General features: G+C 57.3%; 2 protein-coding genes across 3 annotated transcripts; one reads left to right on the top strand and one right to left on the bottom strand.

The window, feature by feature from the left end:
• Positions 1 to 354: 354 nt before the first annotated feature.
• Positions 355 to 10,950, bottom strand: LOC103173079 (striatin-3; the record flags this gene model as incomplete). The annotated part of the gene is given in 12 exon segments (XM_042346604.1): positions 355 to 476; positions 929 to 976; positions 1,623 to 1,798; positions 2,220 to 2,350; positions 2,910 to 3,014; positions 3,361 to 3,505; positions 3,636 to 3,795; positions 4,912 to 5,091; positions 5,247 to 5,328; positions 7,559 to 7,632; positions 8,181 to 8,284; positions 10,738 to 10,950. Coding segments are annotated over 12 exon segments (1,540 nt in total), but the record flags the coding sequence as incomplete, so codon positions are not given.
• Positions 10,951 to 11,459: 509 nt separating this feature from the next.
• Positions 11,460 to 14,889, top strand: LOC103190403 (fukutin related protein). Of its 2 annotated transcripts, XM_042346607.1 has the most exons (3): positions 11,460 to 11,479; positions 12,820 to 12,896; positions 13,271 to 14,889. In XM_042346607.1, exon 3 carries the CDS (start codon positions 13,311 to 13,313, stop codon positions 14,856 to 14,858), a length of 1,548 nt encoding a protein of 515 aa, XP_042202541.1. In that variant the 5' UTR covers positions 11,460 to 11,479; positions 12,820 to 12,896; positions 13,271 to 13,310; the 3' UTR covers positions 14,859 to 14,889. The 2 variants fall into 2 exon arrangements, with proteins under 2 accessions (XP_042202541.1, XP_042202540.1); XM_042346606.1 differs by lacking the exon at positions 12,820 to 12,896 and having other exon boundaries at positions 11,468 to 11,479.
• Positions 14,890 to 19,356: the final 4,467 nt, after the last annotated feature.

Here is a 19,356-nt window from a genome sequence, read left to right as displayed (position 1 = left end):
CCCACTCCCCCCTGCTCTCTCTCTCTCTTTCCCCATAGCCCTGATCAACCCCACTCCCCCCGCGCTCTCTCTCTCGTTCCCCATAGCCCTGATGAACCCCACTCCCCCCGCGCTCTCTCTCTCGTTCCCCATAGCCCTGATGAACCCCACTCCCCCCGCGCTCTCTCTCTTTCTCTCCCCATAGCCCTAATCAACCCCACTCGCCCGATTCCGGCATTTCCCCCAACCCCTGGAATTCCATCCCCCAGTCACTCCGCCTCGCCCTCTCCTTCAAGTCCTGCCTCAAGACCCTCCTCTTCGACCATGCCATCGGTTGTTGTTGGGTGGCCGGACAGGAAAGAGCTGGAAACTCACCGTAGGTATCGTAGGGGTCGGTGTTCAGGCCGGGCATGTTCCAGCAACAGATGGTGCCGTCCATCCCGCCACTGAAACAATGGTCTCCTTTGGCGCTGACCGCGATCGAGAGGACGGGATCTCTGGAACGTAGGGAACAACGGATTTGTCACGCCTGCGGCTCCTGGCGCTCCCCCCCTCCCCGCGGGAATATCGGCGCTGAGCTAACCCTCCACCGCCCCCCGCCTCCCCCACCCGAGCATAGAATCAACCCATCGTGCTCATCTTACCCAACTCGTCCCCACTCTTTCTGCTTTTATCCCAACTAGTCCCCACTCACTCCCCCGCCCTTACCCCAACTAGTCCCCACTCAGGGCAGAGTGGCTGAAAACACGGCCGCTGATGGTGAAGTGGAGTTGGGAGAACACAAGAGGAATGAGGTGTGAGCAGGCGGGAGAGGTAGGGAGTTGTTAGGACACTGTATAACCCTGTGTGTGTGTGTGTGTGTGTGTGTGTGTGTGTGTAAATCGCCAAATCTGTCCCTTTGGGTGTATTTCCTGTTGTTAATCTGGAATCGGTTCTGGATTATACTCACATGTGTCCTCTGAAAGTATATATGGGTTCCACATCCAGAGCAGTACTCCTGGAGACAAAGCAACCATAAGAAATGTTTCGATGATGTTATATATACACACACACACACATAGATATATATATATAAAATAATGTTGTTACTCAATCCACGACTGTATGTGGAAATCGCTGTGTACAATTGGCTGCCGCGGTTCGCCCACAAAGTACATAGTCACTACACTCTACAATATATGGTATAGAGTGGGGTCCTGTAGTGCAGTGGTCAGAGCACTCGCCTCGCAAGCGAGAGGATCGCGGGCTTGATTCCCGGGCGGGGGAAAACCTTAGGCAAGTTTCCTTACCCCACACACACAGACACACACAGACACAGACACGCTCACGCGCCTCTGTTTACTTAGCAGAAAGTAGGAACCCGGTTGGTCAGTCAGATCCCTTTTCCAGGGGGTCATAAAATCTCCCCAAAGAATAATAATTTTAAAAAATCAGCCAGGACTGTTTGTGGGGACGTCGCCAGGCGCGATTGGCGGCCGCGTTTCGCCCACAAAACACACGGCAACCGCACTTTACGGCGTGTCCCGTGAAGCGCTTTGAGGCGTCTGGAAGACGTGATCAGGTCCCGGGTCAAACGCCGGGATTATTACTATGATTATTATTATGACTGTGATGCTGACGATGATGTGAACGGGAGCACTTGCTTTTTGGCGGGCACGGTTTTCTGCAGGTTCCACAGTTTGAGGGTTCGATCCTCGGAAGCCGTGACCAGCACCGGCTCCTCCGCGTGGAAAGCCAGCGCCCGGATCCCGTCGAAGTGACTGCGCAGCGTGTACTTGGGATTCCACGTCTTCCGGAAGCCATCCTTCTTGTCGGCGATCTGCAGCGAGACCGGTGAGGGGAGGAGGGGGAAGAGAGAGGGAGGAAAGACAGGGGAAGGAAGAAAGCCGAGTTACGATGACTCTCCGGACCGCATTTTTCCTTTTTGACCATCCCAAACCGCTAATAACAACGATAATATTCCTCGCATTTTCCTCGACGCGCTTCGCGAGGTTTTGCCGGAAAGTGGAGTGACTGTGTGTTTCGCGGGGCGAAAACACACCGACAAAAGACAAGCGGCCGACTGCACTTTACAGCGCATATCCCGTGATACAGAGCTTTGAATCGCAGCGAAGACGTGATCAGCGCTGGATCAAATGCGATTATTATTACTTTATTGTTAGTGTTGTGAGCCAGGAACGCCGAGAGAGAGAGAGAGAGAGAGAGAGAAAAAGGGCTGCTCACTTTTCACGGGTACTTACATCGGACACCAAGTCGTTGTCGTTGGTGACAGTCAGGTCCGCCAGCTCGCCCAGGCTCATCGCCCCATCCCCGACACCCTCCACCCCCATGATAAACTTGCCGGCGTCTGAAGGAAAGGGCAGAGGGTTGGCTGTAATCGGAGCACAAGCAGAAATGCTTTAAACAGAGCACCACCACCGCAGCCACCATCATAATCCTCGCGTCTGATATCGCGGCGTCGAGAAGTCTCAGAAGCGCTTCACAGGACCCACTGTCGAGTGGAGCGACTGTGTTGTTTTGGGGGCGAAACGCGGCAGCCAATTGCGCCCAGCGACGTCCCCACAAACAGCCACGGACTGAATGACCCAAATCGTTATTTTTTTGGGGGAGGAATTATTACCCCCGGAAAGCGATTCCCCCCCCAATCGACTAACAAGCGGGCTCCTACTGACTGCCGGGAAACAGAGGCGTGTGTGTGTGTGCGCGGACTAAGGAAACTTGCCTAAAGTTTCACCCTGTCCTGACCCGCCCGGGAATCAAACCCTGGTCCTCTGGGTTGCGAGGCGAGGGCTCTAACCACTACATGACAGGACTCCATTACCATTATTTAGCTGGTGTCACAATAACACACTGACTGTGAGGCAGACCACAGGCTGACTGACACACAGACCACAGCTGCGTAACTTCCGGGAGGTAAAATGACACCACACCTTCGCTGGGCTTGGCTGGTCCGGCGATGGCGGAGGGAATGGAGGGCAGGGTGTCCAGGTCCTGGAAATCCGGCAGTGCGTTTGCAAGCTTCGGCTGGTGACTCCCTGCGGATCGGGGTGATAATTAATAATAATAATAAAAATAATCCTCGCATTTCATGCAGCCACGTGTCACGTCTTCGAGACCTGCAGTGACTGTGTGTTTTGTGGGCGGAACGCGGCAGCCAATTGCGCCCAGCGACGTCCCCACGAACAGTCGGGGAGTGAGTGACCAAATTATTATTATTATTTTTTTTTGGGGGGGGAAAGGAGGGGAATTACTCAGTTTGTTGTTGTTTTGAGACACGGCTTGAATGAGGTGCGGGAGGGAGGGGACTAAGTGTGGGAGTGAGGGCGTGAGTGAGGGAGGTGAGGGAGGGGGGGAGCGAGAGATTTGGCCGGCTTGCCTTACCGAGCTCCTTGCCGTCCCCCAGGCCTCTGGCCTCCCCTCCCGTCTCCTCCTCTTCGCCGGTGCCCAAGAAATGGAACTCGTTCAGAGCGTCCACTGTCTCGCAGTCCATGCCCAGGTTCGTGGCCGTCAGCATCTCCCCGCCCACCTGCAACTCACCACGACAACAGGTCACACACCTCCACTCCCGCAACTCGGCACAACAACCCGTTCACGCTCGTCACTCCTGCAATTCACACGGGAGGGAGGGGGATGTGGACAGGAACGAAAGCACCCACCTTGATCCGCTGTTTCTTGCTGAGTCTCTGTGCGACCGAGAGGTCAGGAGGAATACTGTCCACGTCGTCCTCCTCGTCGCTATCATCGTCCATGTTCTGTAGGACCGGCATCTTCAGCACCGACTGGGTTAACCCATCCCGCAGCTCACCTCCCGCGTTCCTGCGGAGAGAACCGTAATAATAATAATAATAATAATCCTTGCGTTTGACCCGGCGCCCGATCGAGCCTTCGAGACGTCTCAAGGCGCTTCACGGGATATTCTGCGAAGTGTAGCGACCGTGTGTTTTGGGGGCCAATCAGTCGCGGATTGAGTGACCAAATTATTATTATTTGAAGAAATTATTACCCCCTCACCCCCCACCTCACAGAAAGCGATCTGCCAATTGACTAACAACCCGGGTTCCTATTTACCGCTAAGGTCAACCAGAGGCGTGCGGAGAAAGGAAAACTGCCCAACATTACGCCCTGTCGGGAATCGAACCGGAGTCGACGTACAGATCAGCCGTGATCTACTAGAATGGCGGAACAGGCTCGAGGGGCTGAGTGGCCTCCTCCTGTTCCTATGTTCCAGGCCCCGCAGATCAGAAGATATCAAGCTGAAAGCTCAGTCGGCGCTACGATTGGCATCGGTATTCCCGAGGTGATGACAAGGCTAATAATAATCCTTCCTTTGATACGGAGTCACCCGGGAGACAGAAATCGGGAGTTCAGGTACAGATCAGCCCCAAACTGACGAGGACAGGCTCGAGGGGCTGAATGGCCTGCTCCTGTTTCTCCGTTCCCATACTTGTCAGGTCAGGCTATTAAGTAGTCGAGTGGCGTTGTGGTTTTCTGAGTGGTTTTGATGAGTCAGTGGGGAGAAATTATTTCCGCTGGCGAGTCAGTGACTTCAGGGCATCGATTTAACAGTGTGAGTAAACGGGGGCGATTAGGAGAATTTTCTTTACGCGCGTGGGTGGGATGTGGAATGCCTTGCTGGGAGCGAGAGGCAAGGCACAATCCGTGCTAGCTTTCGAAAGAGAACTAGATAACCGCCTAAAGAGGGGTCAACCGCCGCGAGAAGGGGCCAACGATCCTTGTAATTGACAAAACGACGGTAGCGTTAAGTGGTCCGAGCACTCGCCTCGCAAGCGGAAGGACCTGGGTTCAACTCCCAGGCAGGGCGAAACCTTACTCCACACACACACACACACCCTCTACACCGCCCCCCCCCCCCCACCCCGTGCGCGCACACACGAGTAACGTGTCGACAGGCTCAGGTAACAGCTCGCTCACCTCTTAATCTGCTCCTCGATCTGTTTGACCAGCGGAGAGTCGCCCCCGTTGAGGACGGGCCCCAGGCTGTTCTCCTGAGGCTCCACGTTGCACTCGGGGCTGGTGTGGCCCAGCATCGACCTCACCCTCTTTGTCCGCACGTCCAGGATGGTGTCCGTGTAGCCGACCTCGTGGAGGTACCTGCAGCACAACAACGACGACTTGGCATTGTTACCGCGCTGGGCAGCGCCCGACAGTGGGCGCGACCTGGAGATGGGGCGGGAGGGGGCAAGGCAGAGGCAGGGATAGGGAGGGAGAGCGAGAGAGTGAGAAGAGTTTTGAGGGGTGGCACTCACTGTCTCAGCAGCTGTCTCCCCTCTTTACACCACACTGGGCTGCTCGGCTGTATGGTCGGGAGCTCTGGGCCATTGATTACAGCTGGAAACAGAGGAAAGAAGCTCGAAACTGCAGCCCAGGCTATCAACAAACCTCTTTACACGCGTGATACGCCGCCCCCTTTAGTCACGCGAGTCCCGGAGTGGTTAAGACCCCTCGCCTCGCAAGCGAGGTTCGATTCCCAGGTCAGAGCGAAACCTCCGGTTAAGGTTCCTCACTCTACACTCGCGCCTCCGTTTGCCTAAAGTAAGTAGGAACCCAGTGGTTAAGTCGATCGGCTTTCTGCAGGTGATAAAAATGCGGTCACTCAATCCACGACTGTTTGCGGGGACACTGGTCAGGTTTCTCCCCACAAAATACACAGTCACTACACGCTACAATATCGTCTGTGAAGCGCTCTGGGATTTACACAGACCCCGAGTGAGGGGCGCTATATCAGTGCAAACTGTGGTTGAAGCCGTTTGGAGACGTCGCAACGATGTGCTAAGGCGCTATTTCAAATGCAAGGATTATTGCTGACATTAATTATTATTCAAGTCCCGCTCAAGATCCTCCTCTTCGACCAATGCCATCGGCCACCCCCCCTTCCCCTCCCTCCCCCCCCCGACCGACCCCAGCTCCGGCCTGGAATGCCGATACTCAGTCCAGCGCCTTGGGACGTTCTCCCGACCCGAATGGCGCTGTGCAAATGTAATCTGGTTGCTGTTATTGGGGTTGGTCTGGGCAAACCTGCTACCAGCTGCTGCCCGCCCACACAGTCGGACCACGCCAGGAATGTCGAGACGCCCAAAGATCTGTAGCCGTGCCGAGGGGCAAGCTTAGCGTTGGCGAGGGATTGGCAAAGTCCGATTGTGCAATGCGACAAAGACCCCGTGATGTTCCTCTACCCAAAGGCCACCATTAATCACGCGGTCAGACCTGAGCAAGCCCGGGCCTGGGGTGAGATATAAATCCTATAGTGTTAACAGCGGAAACGGCTCCTCCACGGCCCCGACACAGCTGCTCCAGGTGAGGGAGTGAAAGCTGCCGCTGGTGGCTTCAGACACAAGTCTGAACACACCTGAAACCTCAGGCAAGTTTCCTGACTCCACACACACGCCTCTGTTTACCCAGGAATAAGTAGGAACCCGCTTATTATGAACACGTCGACATCCTCGCTCGCCCTGACTGAAACCTGGATCACTCCAGGCGACACCTGGCCCCCGACTGAGGCCACACCACTCCTTACTCTTCTGGAACCCTCCCCTCCTTTGAGCACCTTGCCCTCTATCACCCCTCCGACCTTTCCCTCAAAATTCTCCTCGTCTACCGCCCCACCAAGCCTTCCCCCAACTTCATCCCTGACATCTCCACCCTCCTATCTTCCCTCTTCCTTTGCACTGAACGACTCCTCATCCTCATCCTTCACTTCACCCCCACCGGCACTACCTCTGCTGACTTTTCCTCCCTTATCTCCTCCCTCAATCTCTCCCTCCACATCCACTCCGCCACCCACGTCTGTGGTCAACCCCTCGACCTGGTGATCACTCGGGGCCTCACCGTCTTGGACCTCTCATTGACAAAGTCATCTCGGACCATCACTTCATCTCCCTTAACTCCTCAATCCCTCTTCTCCACCCCCACCCAATCCACCTTCATCTCCTACTGCCCTGGAAAAAAATCTCCACTCCCATCTCCCTCTCGGCTGCCTTAGGAGTCACCTGAACTCCTTCCCCCCTGGGCGTTCTCCCACAATGACCTATCCTCCTCGGTCACCCTTCTCCACAGCTCCCTCTTCTCCACTCTCGATTCCCTCGCTCCCCTCTCTTCCCGAACCATCTCCTACTCACGCAAGTCACGTTGGTACACCAGTCAATTCCGCTCCCTTGAAGCCCAGGTGTGTTCCGCTGAGCATTCCTGGCTTAACTGAAGAGCATTCCCACTGAGCCAGGCCAACAGTCCTGGCCTTTCACTAAAGCTTCTTCCTCTCTCTCCCTTCCCTTCTACCGTGCCCACAACAAACCTCATGAGACGCATACCTGCCTCGCCACCTCCATTGCCTCCTTCGAGACCCGGCTCAACACCCTCCTCTTCGACCGTGCCTTCGGTCACCCTCTCACTCACCCTGTCCTCCACCCTCCTCGACCCCCAGCTCGGGTCCAAAACTCTGATTGTCCAGCGCCTTGGGACATCCTCCCGACGTGAAAGGTGCAATACAAATATAATTTTTGTTGTTGCTGTATATATATATATAAACACGCAACGAGTCCCAGCTGGGAACCGACGTATTCACCTGAGTCCGACGTATCCATCTTCACCTCATCCTGAACGGGCTCCGTCCCGTACTTGAGTTTGTGGTACTTTATCCTGGAAAATAAAACACAGCGACGAATGAGACAGAGGTCGCGAAATCAGAGTAGTATAAGCACCTCGGAACTCCCAGGGAATTCAGAACATATCTGCTCAGTGAACAAGTAGTAAACGTGTGGAACCGACTCCCGAGGGAGGGCGACAGATAAACGGTGGAAGCAGGAACTGTCGATTCTTTACAAGCACAAATTAGATTGATTTCTGTTGGGAAATAATACCTGGGGAGACGGTATATAGTTTGGGACACGACATGACGTGTCAAGCGACTGCCGGGATGGTGGAAGGCAAACCGGATGGACCTTGGCCTCGCGAATGCTTAACTTATTCGAATGCAAGGATTATTATTACTATTATTGTTGTTATAATACAGCAACCCTCAAGCAGGGCAGTGTCTCAGAGCGCACACATAGGATTCCTCGTGACCCAAAGCCCCTGACCAAAGTGAGCTCAAACCCCCACAGATTAGTAGTTCATCCCTGGCTCCCAGACAGCTGGGGATGCCTGGGGAGAAAGACCCGGAGCCCGGCTGACTGGCACACGCTTACCTCTCCTGCTTCAAGGCGTATTCTAACATCTTGATCCTCCTCACCAGATCTTTCTTCAGATTCTCCTGGCCTTTCCTCTCCCCTTGTAAAAAAGCCACGAGCGCCTGGAAAACAACACGGGCGAACAACGTCGACTGACGTGCAAAGGATAATAACACACCTTGCCCTTGATACCGCGTCTTATCACGTTGTTGAGACGTCTCGAAGCTCTTCGCAGAATATACTGTAAAGTGAACGGACTGTTAGATTTTGTGGGCAGAACGTGGCATCCAATTGCGCACAGTAGTGTCCCACAAACAGTCGTGGATTGAGTGACCAAATTTTTTTTTTTTAAGGGATTATTTAGGGATTTTGAAGGAAATCACGTTAACACTGATTCCCGGCATCCGACTGCCACTGAGTGCCAGATCACAGCGTGGAGATTTAATCTACTTTGGTCCGGATAATCTCACTAAAATTCATCCCCCGAACCTGGCAACTCTCCCGCACAGGTAAGTGACCTAGAATATCGCGGCAGAGCCATTTTATGATCACTTTCGGCTCCAAACCAAAGGTTTGAAAAGCTCGAAAGAGAACGGGCATTTCGCACAAGGCAAAGATTTAAAAAAAAAATGCCGTCACTCAATCCACGACTGTTTGTGGGGCCGTCGCTGTCCGCAATTAGCTGCTGCGTTTCGCCCGCAAAATACACAAGTCACTACCCTTTACAGCATATCCTGTGAAGCGCTTTGAGATGCCGCAAAGACGCGTTAAGGCGTTATATCAAATGCAAGGATTATTATTATTATTATTAGAATGTAAACACACCGAGTGTACGTTAAAAACACAAACTGACTTTCCTGCTTGTGGTTAGGTTCTTACATACTGAAGCAGCTCAAAGCTCTTCACAATAATAATATAACGGTAATCATTGTGATCACTGTCGAGAGCAGCGACCGTTTCAGCAGCCCTGGGTGGGGTTGAGCCGAGCAGGACTGAGGTGCGAGCTAACGCAGGGGTGGGAAAGAGGAACTGGGCTGTGGAGATAATAATGATGATAATAATCCTTGCATTTGATATAGCGCTTTTCACGTCGGGAGGACGCACATAGTCAAGATCGCCAAACGCTGAGCTGAGCCTGTGTCACTGTGTGGGTGCTGTCTGACGGCTGGGAATATGGACTGGAAAGGGGTTCACGTACAGCCCTCACGGCACCTACATACATACGCCCCTCGCCCGAACATCTCGTAACACAAAGCATCTCTGCTCCACAAACACGAACCCGCCCTACACGCAACCTATGCCCCAACCTCCCGCCCCCACTCCCCTCGCACGCACCATCCTTACCCGAACGCACCCGCACGCAAACCCCATCACCCACCAACCCCCATCAAACGCTTCCCGCCTACGTACAACCCTACACCCCACCCGCCCCATCACACACACTCACACCCTCTCAACCCATCACTGACCACCCACACCCCCCCCCCACACACCCACACACACCCTCCCACACACACACACACCTACATAAAACCATACACAATCACCTCCACCCATCGCCCTCTCATTCTATCACACCCCCCTCCCCGCCTCGCCCACAGACACCCACACCTGCCCACACTCCCCACACCCAAATATACCCCCATCCCACCCCCGTCGCCATCTTTAATACCAAGATGTCAGCCCTCCTGTGAGCAGCCACAGTGGACTGAGCGGTCAGTCGGTCAGTGAGTGACCCCTTTCAGAAAGACTCCCTCACTGCCTTCCCCCTGGGTCTGGAGGCAGAAGGTGGGGGTGGGGGGGGGAGAGGAGAGAGAGAGAAGAGAAAGAGAGCAAGAGAAGGAGGGAAAGATGGGAAAGAAGGCCCCCCCCAAAAAAACACACACACAGAGAGAGAGGGGGAGAGGAGGGGGAGAGAGAGAGCAGGAGAAGGGGAGAGAGAGGGGGAGGGAGAGGGGGAGAGAGAGGGAGAGGGGGAGAGAGAGAGGAGGGAAAGGGGAGAGAAAGGTGAGTGTGTAAGGCGTGTCTGAGTGTAAAGTGTCTGAGTGTGAAGTGTGTGTTTAAGGTACGTGTGTGTGAGGCGAGTGTGTACAGTGAGTGTGTAAGGTGTGTGAGGTGAGTGAGTGTGAGAGGTGAGGTGAGTGAGTGTGAGGTGAGTGAGTGTGAGGAGTGAGTGTGTACAGTGAGTGTGTAAGGTGTGTGAGAGGTGTGTGAGTGTGAGAGGTGAGTGTGTGAGGTGTGTCTGAGGCGAGTGAGTGTGAGCGGTGAGTGAGTTGAGTGTGTGAGGTGTGTGTGCGGGTTGAGTGAGTGTGAGAGGTGAGTGCGTGTGAGTTGAGTGCGTGAGGTGAGTGTGTGAGAGGTGTGTCTGAGGCGAGTGAGTGAGTGAGTGAGTGTGTGAGGTGTGTGTGAGTTGAGTGAGTGTGAGAGGTGAGTGTGTGAGGTGTGTCTGAGGCGAGTGAGTGAGGTGAGCGAGTGAGTGAGTGAGTGTGCGGTGAGCGAGCGCGAAAGGCCCCGGGAGTTGGGGCCTAGTCCGGGGGCCGGGGACCGGGGCCTCGAGTGGCGGCGCGGGGCCGACCTGCAGCTCCGCTCGCTCGGCTTCCCAGCGCGACTTCTCGAGCTCGAAGCGGCCCCACTCGTGCTGGATGTAGTGCAGGATCCCGGGCACCGTGTAGGCCTCGGCCGGGACCGGGGCCTCGGGCTGGGCCGGGCCCGGGGCCGGACCGGAGGAGGGGGGAGGAGCCGCCGCCGCCATCGCCTCACGGCCGCCGACACCGAGCGCCGAAGCCATGATGGCGTCCATCCCTTCCTTCCTTCCTTCCCGCCCTCCCTCCCTCCCGCTCGCTGCCAAATAGTGAGCCGCCGCCGGCCAGCGAAGGCCGCGCCTGCGCACTGGCCGCCGCCCGCCCCCCCGCCAGATAGTGCGCCGCCGCGCCTGCGCACTGGACCGCCGCCCTCTCCCCCTCCCCTCCCCCTCAGGGAGCCGCGCCTGCGCACTTTGTCCTCCCCGCCGCCAGATAGTGCGCCGCCGCGCCTGCGCACTGGACCGCCGCCCGCTCCCCCCTCCCCTCACCGCCGCCGGGAGCCGCGCCTGCGCACTTTGTCCTCCCCGCCGCCAGATAGTGAGCCGCCGCGCCTGCGCACTGGACCGCCGCCCGCTCCCCGCTGACCGGAGCCGCGCCTGCGCACTTTGCCCTCTCCGCCCACCCCCACCCCCCCCCGCCAGATAGTGAGCCGCGCCCGTCACTGGGGGCCAACCCCCGGCACTTCCTGCCACATAGTGAGCCGACCAGAGAGAGAGAGAGGGAGAGGGAGAGAGGGTTGGTGTTGGGTTTGGCTTTGGGGTTCGGGGTTTAGGGTGGGTTTGGGGTTGGCTTTGGGGATTTGGCTTTGGGGTTTGGCTTTGGGGTTTAGGGTTTGGGTTTAGGGTTTAGGGTTGGGTTTGGGGTTTAGGGTTGGGTTTGGGGTTTGGCTTTGGGGTTTAGGGTTTGGGTTTAGGGTTTAGGGTTGGGTTTGGGGTTTGGCTTTGGGGTTTAGGGTTGGGTTTGGGGTTTGGCTTTGGGGTTTAGGGTTTGGGTTGGGTTTAGGGTTGGGTTTGGGGTTTGGCTTTGGGGTTGGATTTGGGGTTTGGCTTTGGGGTTTGGCTTTGGGTTCGGGGTTTGGCTTTGGCCGGTCCAGGAGGTTGGGGTTGACCTGGGTTCGGGTCGGGTCTGGACCCTCCAGGGGTCGGGTTGGGGTCACGAACAATAACAGCAACTGCCGTTAATTATCAGTGATAACGACGACAACAATTGGAGTCTGATCCCCCCCCCCGTACCCCCCCACCCCACCCACCCCGAGCCACAGGGGGGGGGGGGAGGGCAGGAGGGAGAGTGGGGTGGGGGAGGTGACTGTAAGCACGGCCGAGAAGGGAGGTTGTTGAGCGGGACTTGAAGGGAGGGAGAGAGGGGAGGGGGCAAAGCGGAGGGATTGAGGGAGAGGGGGGAGGGGGCAAGGCGGAGGGATTGAGGGAGAGGGGGCAAGGCGGAGGGATTGAGGGAGAGAGGGGAGGGGGCAAGGCGGAGGGATTGAGGGAGAGAGGGGAGGGGGCAAGGCGGAGGGATTGAGGGAGAGAGGGGAAGGGGCAAGGCAGAGGGATTGAGGGAGAGAGGGGAGGGGGCAAAGCGGAGGGATTGAGGGAGGGCGGGGAGGGGTTTGGAGGGTTTGGATTGTCTCGGGATTTTGAGGTGGACTTTGCAGTCGAGTTCTCATTCAACCCATCCCACCTCCCCACTCCCCCCCCACCTCCCACTCCCCCCCACCTCCCCACTCCCCCCACCTCCCCACTCCCCCCCACCTCCCCACTCTCCCCCCACCTCCCCACTCCCCCCCCCACTCCCCCCCCACCTCCCCACTCTCCCCCACCTCCCCACTCTCCCCCCACCCTCCCACTCTCCCCCACCCTCCCACTCCCCCCCCACCTCCCCACTCTCCCCCCACCCTCCCACTCCCCCCCCACCTCCCCACTCCCCCACCCTCCCACTCCCCCCACTCTCCCCCCACCCTCCCATTCCCCACTCTCCCCCCACCTCCCCACTCTCCCGCCACCTCCCCACTCCCCCCCCCACCCTCCCACTCCCCACCCACTCCCCCCCCACCCTCTCTCTCTCTCTGTGTGTAGGTACCGAGCAACGACTGATGGACGAAACCGTCGCCCTCCCGCGATCAACGACCGTTCAGGGCTGGTGACGAGTGGCAGTGAGTTGGGGGTGAGGGGGGGTGGGGGGAGGGAGGGAGGTGGGGGGGGTGGGGGGGAGGGGGGAGGGAGGTGGGGGGGGTGGTGGAGGGAGGGAGGGAGGTGGGGGGTAGTGGTGGAGGGAGGTGGGGGTGGGGGGGAGGGGGGAGGGAGGGGGGGGTGTGGGGGGTGGGGGAGGGAGGTGGGGGGGGAGGGGGTGGGTGGGGGGAGGAGGGGGGGGTAGTGGTGGAGGGAGGGGGGTGGGGGGGAGGGAGGGGGGGGGGTGGGGGAGGGAGTTGGGGGGTGAGGGGGGTGGGGGGTGGATGTGATTCGAGGCTCTCTCTCTCTCTCTCTCTCATAATCATCATCAACAACAACAACTTTGATTAATACACAGAGCTTTAATCGACCACAACCGGGACCGGGACCCACCGGCCATGCGGGTCACCCTGTGTCAGGCACTGCTGACCGCAGCCATCGCCGTGAACCTGCTGGTGCTGTACTGGGTGTCCGGGGGCCCTCGGCGCCGACCCCCGGGACCGGGGGAGAGGAGGAGGACGACGACGACCACCGCCAAACCGGACGTCACGGTCCTGATCCGCGAGTTCGAGGACTTCGAGAACGGAGTGTCCGGAGTGGTTGAGTCCTTCCTGCGGGAGCGGCCGGAGCTGCCGGTGCTGGTGGTGGTGGACCGGCCGCCGCCTTACCCCCCGCTCCGGCTGCCGGTCGGAGAGAACGTGCGGATGGTCACCCTGGAGCCCGGGCCCGAGCCCGAGGGTCCGGCCCCTGACCGGGACCCCGGGCGGCTCGAGGGGCTCCTGACCACCCAGTTCGTGCTGCTGGTGCCGGACGGGGCGCGGCTGGACTCCGCCCGACAGCTGCAGCGGCTGGTGCGGGAGCTGGAGGCCGGACGGGCGCGGCTCCTGGCGGCCCCTCTGCAGACCCGGACCCCCCACCGCGACCCCCACTGCCTGAACCTGACTGTCAACCTGAGGGAGTGGACGGCGGTCTACGCCCCGGACCCCCGAGGCCGGAGCTGCGGGGCGGTGGCGGGAGAGGCCGTGGTGCTGCTCCGCAGCCGGGACCTGCTGACCCTCTGGCGGCCGCTGGCCAGGCCGCTGCTCCCCGCCCTGTACCTCCAGGCCTCGCTGCGGGGTTGGCCGGTCCAGCTGACCGCCCCGGGCCTGGCCTTCTCCTCCCGACACCGCTCTCTCTTCGCCTCGGACCACAACCGGCACAAGGCCGAGCAGCGCGGCCACCAGCGCTGGGCCACGTTCCTGGGGCAGGTGGGGGTCAAGAGGGTGGTCGCGGCGGACGGGCGGGAGCGCTGGTTCGGCTGCGGGAAGGACACCCCCCGGTGTTTCGGCACTGTGGCCGCCGACACCCCCGACTACCTGTACCGGGGCCGCTGGACCCCCCCGTGCTGCCTGCGGGCACTGCGCGAGACCACTCGGCGCGTGACCCGAGTCCTGGAAGCGTCGGGGGTCCGTTACTGGCTGGAGGGGGGGTCGCTGCTCGGGGCGGTCCGCCACCGGGACATCATCCCCTGGGACTACGACGTGGACCTGGGGCTCTACCGGGAGGACGTGGCCAAGTGCGAGGCGCTGAGCGGTCTGTCCGCCTCGGGATCGGTGGTGGACGAGGAGGGCTTCGTGTGGGAGAAGGCGGCGGAGGGAGACTTCTACCGGGTCCAGTACAGCCGGAGCAACCGGCTCCACGTGGACCTCTGGCCGTTCTTCCCCAGGGACGGGGTCATGACCAGAAGCGGTTGGACCGGCCACAGGCAGGACGTGGAGTTCCCCGAGCACTTCCTGAAGCCCCTGGTGGCCATCCCCTTCGCCGGGGGGAGGGTCCTGGCCCCCAACAACCCGCGCCGCTTCCTGGAGCTGAAGTTCGGAGTGGGGGCGATCGAGAACCCCGAGTACCCCAACCCACTGGAGAAGAGATTGGCGAAGATGGAGGAGGTCCCCGAGCTCTTACATTGACTCGGCGCTGATGTTCGGAGCGAGTGGGGGGAAGGGAGGGGGTGGGGGGAAGGGAGGGGGTGTTCTTGAACCCCAAGTATCTGAACCCCACCCCCACCCCAATCAAAGGAGGATGACCCAAGTCACTGACTGGACAGTGAAGGGTTTGCACCCGAGTCGAGGGTTGGAATCAATTTTTTGGGGTTGATTTTTTTGCCCGACCGAGGGGGGGTCACCGTGACCGGCCGAGGGTCTGACACGCACGGAAACCCGTCACCGTGACCGGCCGGGGGTCTGACACCCACACACGGAAACCCGTCACCGTGACCGGTCGGGTGTCTGACACACACGGAAACCCGTCACCGTGACCGGTCGGGCGTCTGACACACACGGAAACCCGTCACCGTGACCGGTCGGGTGTCCGACCCACACGGAAACCCGTCACTGTGGCTTAAGAGTCTCCAAACCCGACTGAGAATTCCCCACATCCCCTCCACACCCGGGAACCCCGGAGGGTTGAAGGTTGAGAGTCGAGAAGTCGTCGGTGGAGATTATTTCGATTCACTTAAAACTCCTGAAATGAATTTAAATTAACTTTGACTCACTCTTGGGAGTCGATCCGAACCCTGCGAAGAAGATGATGATTTCAGGCCAAGATCTTGAGTAATAATAATAATAATAATCCTTGTATTTGACCCGGCGCCTTATCATGTCTTCTGGACGCCTCAAACGAGTCTTTGGCGTTGGGACAATAAACACGGAATTTGTCGCTCTCTGTAAAACGGGACAACGCTCGGGGGGAGGAGAGGGAAAGGAGAGGGGAAGGGAAGACACCTTTGCACGTTACAGAGGTGACGTCAGCGCCCGGGGGGTGCATTGAGTTGGAGCCCCCGCTCTGTGCTGCTACTGACCTCAGTCGTGGCGACAACAAAACACGTCCACCTTTACACGGCGCCCATCAAGTCGGGAGGACGTGCTAAGGCGCTGGACGGTCAAGGGTTTGCAGGGCTGGAGTGTGGGGCGCGGGGGGTGGGGGGGTGGAATAAGCCAAGGTCCTCCTCCATATTGCTATCTGGATATCCCCCCGTCCCCTCGCCGAGCACTGCGCTTCCCCTGACCTGGGAAAACCCACCGACTCTAATCCCTCCACCCCTCTCGCCTCCTCTGCGATGGGGCTCTCTCTTAGCCCAGAGCGAGGGCCGAAATCGTTCACTAAAACCGCGCTGGCGCTCAGGCCGCTGCCGCTGCGCCCGTCCGAACGCCATCGGTGAGTGTAAAGCGTTCCGCTTTTTTGCTGAGATTAAATCACGACTCGGGCGAACGATTAAAATCTCGGGATGGAGGTCAAGATTATTTGTGGTTTTCGCTCCCCCGCCGTCAACAACAGCTGCTAACACACACCCCCCCACCCCCACCACACCCACACCCCCACCCCGCGCAGGCACGAAGGTATAAAAGTCCTCCGACGTGAGCGAGTGCGGTGATGATAACACTTACGTTCCGACGCGGCACCTTTCATGTTGGGAGACGTCTCGAGGCGCTTCACGGGATATCGCTGCCGACTGCAGTGACTGTGCGTGGTGGTGGTGGTGGGGGGGGAGAGAGGAAATTGTCCATTAGAACTAACGGGGGTGGCCTCAGTTTGGAGTCTCCCCCCCCCCCCCCCCACCAGCGCAGCACTGAAGCCTCAGCCCGGATCGAGAGCTCAAAGGTTACACGTTGGACCGCAAAATGTCGGGCTCTGTGACGGTCTCCAGTGGCCGGTTCCTGAGCCGGGAGGGGCCGCGGTATCCCAGGGCGCTCGCCGCTGATGGCGGCCCCGGTCTGGCCCGGTCTGGCCCGGCCCATCGGCAGGACCTGGAAGGGCCCGAGCAGTCACCGGGGGCAGGGAATCCTCCCCCCTCAGCTCCGTGGTCTCCTGCCCAACCCGCCCTACCATCGCTGGACAGGTTGTCAGCCTCTCTGTCCCCCCCCTTTAGAACTCCATCCCTCAACCCTTTGGCCGTTGTTGTTGTTGTTGTTAAAGTGGGGGGGGGCGTGAAAGCGAGCTGCAGTGCACCGATCACACAGGAGGCGCTACACGTCACACATCTTACCCCCGAGGCCAAAAATCCACTCCCAACTAAAGCTCCGAACTCGGAAGAAGAGACGTCTCAAAAGCGCTTCACAGAATACATCATGAAGCGTAGTGACCGTACGTTCTGCGCACGGCGGCGTCCCACAAACAGCCACCCAATTTCTTCTTATTTTTTTTTCTTTTGAGGAATTATCATCAGGCGGGCGAAGCAAGGAAACTCGCCCAAGGTTTTGCCCCGGATAATAATTCCGACCGGAAAAGAGATCCAGCAATCGATTTAACAACCGGGTTCCTACTTACTGGTAAACAGACGTGTGGAGTAACGAAACTTGCCCAACGTTTCGCCCTGTACAAGTTTCTCCGCGGAAGCCCCCCCCCACCACCCCCCGCAACACACACACACACACAAAATATCCTTAAAAAAACAGTACAATTAAAAATTAAGTTTTATTCCAACTTCACAGCTCCTGGAGGCTACAACCAGTTTATTTCCGTTTCTAATTGGTTTCGAGTTTCGCTGAACCGAGTACACGACACAGAGAAAAGCGGTCGTCGCACACCCACGTCGACGAAAGTCAGCATTAGTGACCCCCACGGTGACGGGGTTTTAACCTTCGCTGGAAAAAAAAACCCCCACAGCGACGCATAACTGACGTCTGGGCAGCAATGGAGTTCCTTGTGAAAATTTCCGATGCAAACCACCGCGATTTCTGATGAAAATCCGGAGAGCGTTTGCGAGTTACTGAGACGGCAGAGATAAGATTATCGGAAAGGAATGCGCTCTCTCTCTCTCTCTCTCTGGACGCATCTTGCTTACCTAATTCCGGAGAGTATTAGGCACAAGTTGGTGAACGCCGAGGCTCGGTGCGGGTGGTGGGGGGGGGGGGGAGTCGTGGGAGAGCCCGGAGTGTGCGTTGGGGCAACTGCTGGAGTCTAACCGGCTAACACCACGGTTTGCCCATTGGCAATAATAATAATAATAATAATAATCCTTGCATTTGATACAGTGCCTTATCACATCTTCGAGGCGTCTCAAAGCGCTTCACGGGATATACTGTAAAGATGCACACGGCGGAGTCCCACAGTCAGTCACCAAATTATTATTGTTTTTTTGAGGTGATTGTTAACGCCCGGAATAGCGATCCCAATCAAACAACAAGCGATTACATGTTATATTTATACTGACATCGCCGCTCGGTCAGCGCACACGCACAGACACAGACGCACAGACACAGACGCACAGACGGGCGGAGGAATGCATTCCCAGGGATTTGCGGAGATGAAAGATTCTCCGATCAATCGCAGCAACTCGAAAAACAGGTCTCGCCCATTTCTCGACCGAGCACGTTCACGCTGGAGGAGAGAAGGCAGAGGCCGATATGATTACAGTCGCTTAAGATTCCAAAGATAACGTGGACTGTGATAAATTATTTTGTCCTGAACAGTAGAACCAGAGGACGTGGCCTGCGATTGAAGTGGTGGGGGGGGGGGGGGGTATTCAGACAGACGGACAGACGGACGGTGGAAGCAGAAAGTGTCGATGCTTTCAAGCAGAAATGGATCGATTTCTGTCGGGAAATAATTAGGAAAAAAAGCCGAGAGAGAGAGAGAAATGGCCCAAAAATAGGAATGATTCGAAGGCTTCATAAATTAACCTTTAAATACTGTTTTAAGTATATATATATATATATATGTGTATATATTTATCCTTTGTCTATTCCTCACCCAGGAATCCATCCTTTGGGATAATAATCCTTGCATTTTTGACCCGGCGCCTGATCACGTCTTCGAGACGTCTCAAAGCGCTTCACAGGATACACTGTAAAGTGTGTAGTGACTGTGTATTCTGTGGGCGAATCACTGGAAGTTCAGAATGCGGAAATGGGGAGGGAGGGGTGTGTGTGTGTGGGGGGGACGGGGGGGGGGAATGGGGGACGGACGTGAACAGTCGATCCTCATTCTGCACCAGATTTTTTTTTAGGGAAACTTAAACCTTCCCCCTTCCCCGGAATGTGGCCTCTAGCAAACCATTGGCAAAAGTGATACTGCATGTAGTAATAATAATAATAATAATAATTAATGCCAGTCTGCCACACACACACACACACACCCACACACACTCCACGATACAGAGCTGTGCGAGACGACTAACACCGGGTAACATTTCTAAGCATTCGAAGACGACGAACACTGGGTATTTCTGAGTATTTTTTTTCTACTTCAGTAGTGGTACCACTTCGTGTGGATATATATATATAAAATATTAATAATCATTGCTTTTGACACAACGCCCTATCACGCCTCAAAGCGCTTCACAGGACATATTGTAAAGGGTAGTGACTGTGTGTTTTGGGGGAGCACCGCGATGTCCCACAAACAGTCGTGGTTTGAGGTGACCACGTTATCATTGTTGGTATATTAAAAAGCACACGCGACGTGTTG

The sequence above is a fragment of the Callorhinchus milii genome, unplaced genomic scaffold (assembly GCF_018977255.1).
Source record: "Callorhinchus milii isolate IMCB2004 unplaced genomic scaffold, IMCB_Cmil_1.0 Scaffold1126, whole genome shotgun sequence".
Classification (NCBI taxonomy): Eukaryota; Metazoa; Chordata; class Chondrichthyes; order Chimaeriformes; family Callorhinchidae; genus Callorhinchus; species Callorhinchus milii.
This window is presented reverse-complemented; position numbering and strand designations above follow the sequence as displayed.

Excerpts from the sequence above, each read along its gene's own strand:
- LOC103190403 (XM_042346607.1), top strand. The coding sequence starts at position 13,311 with ATGCGGGTCACCCTGTGTCAGGCACTGCTGACCGCAGCCATCGCCGTG.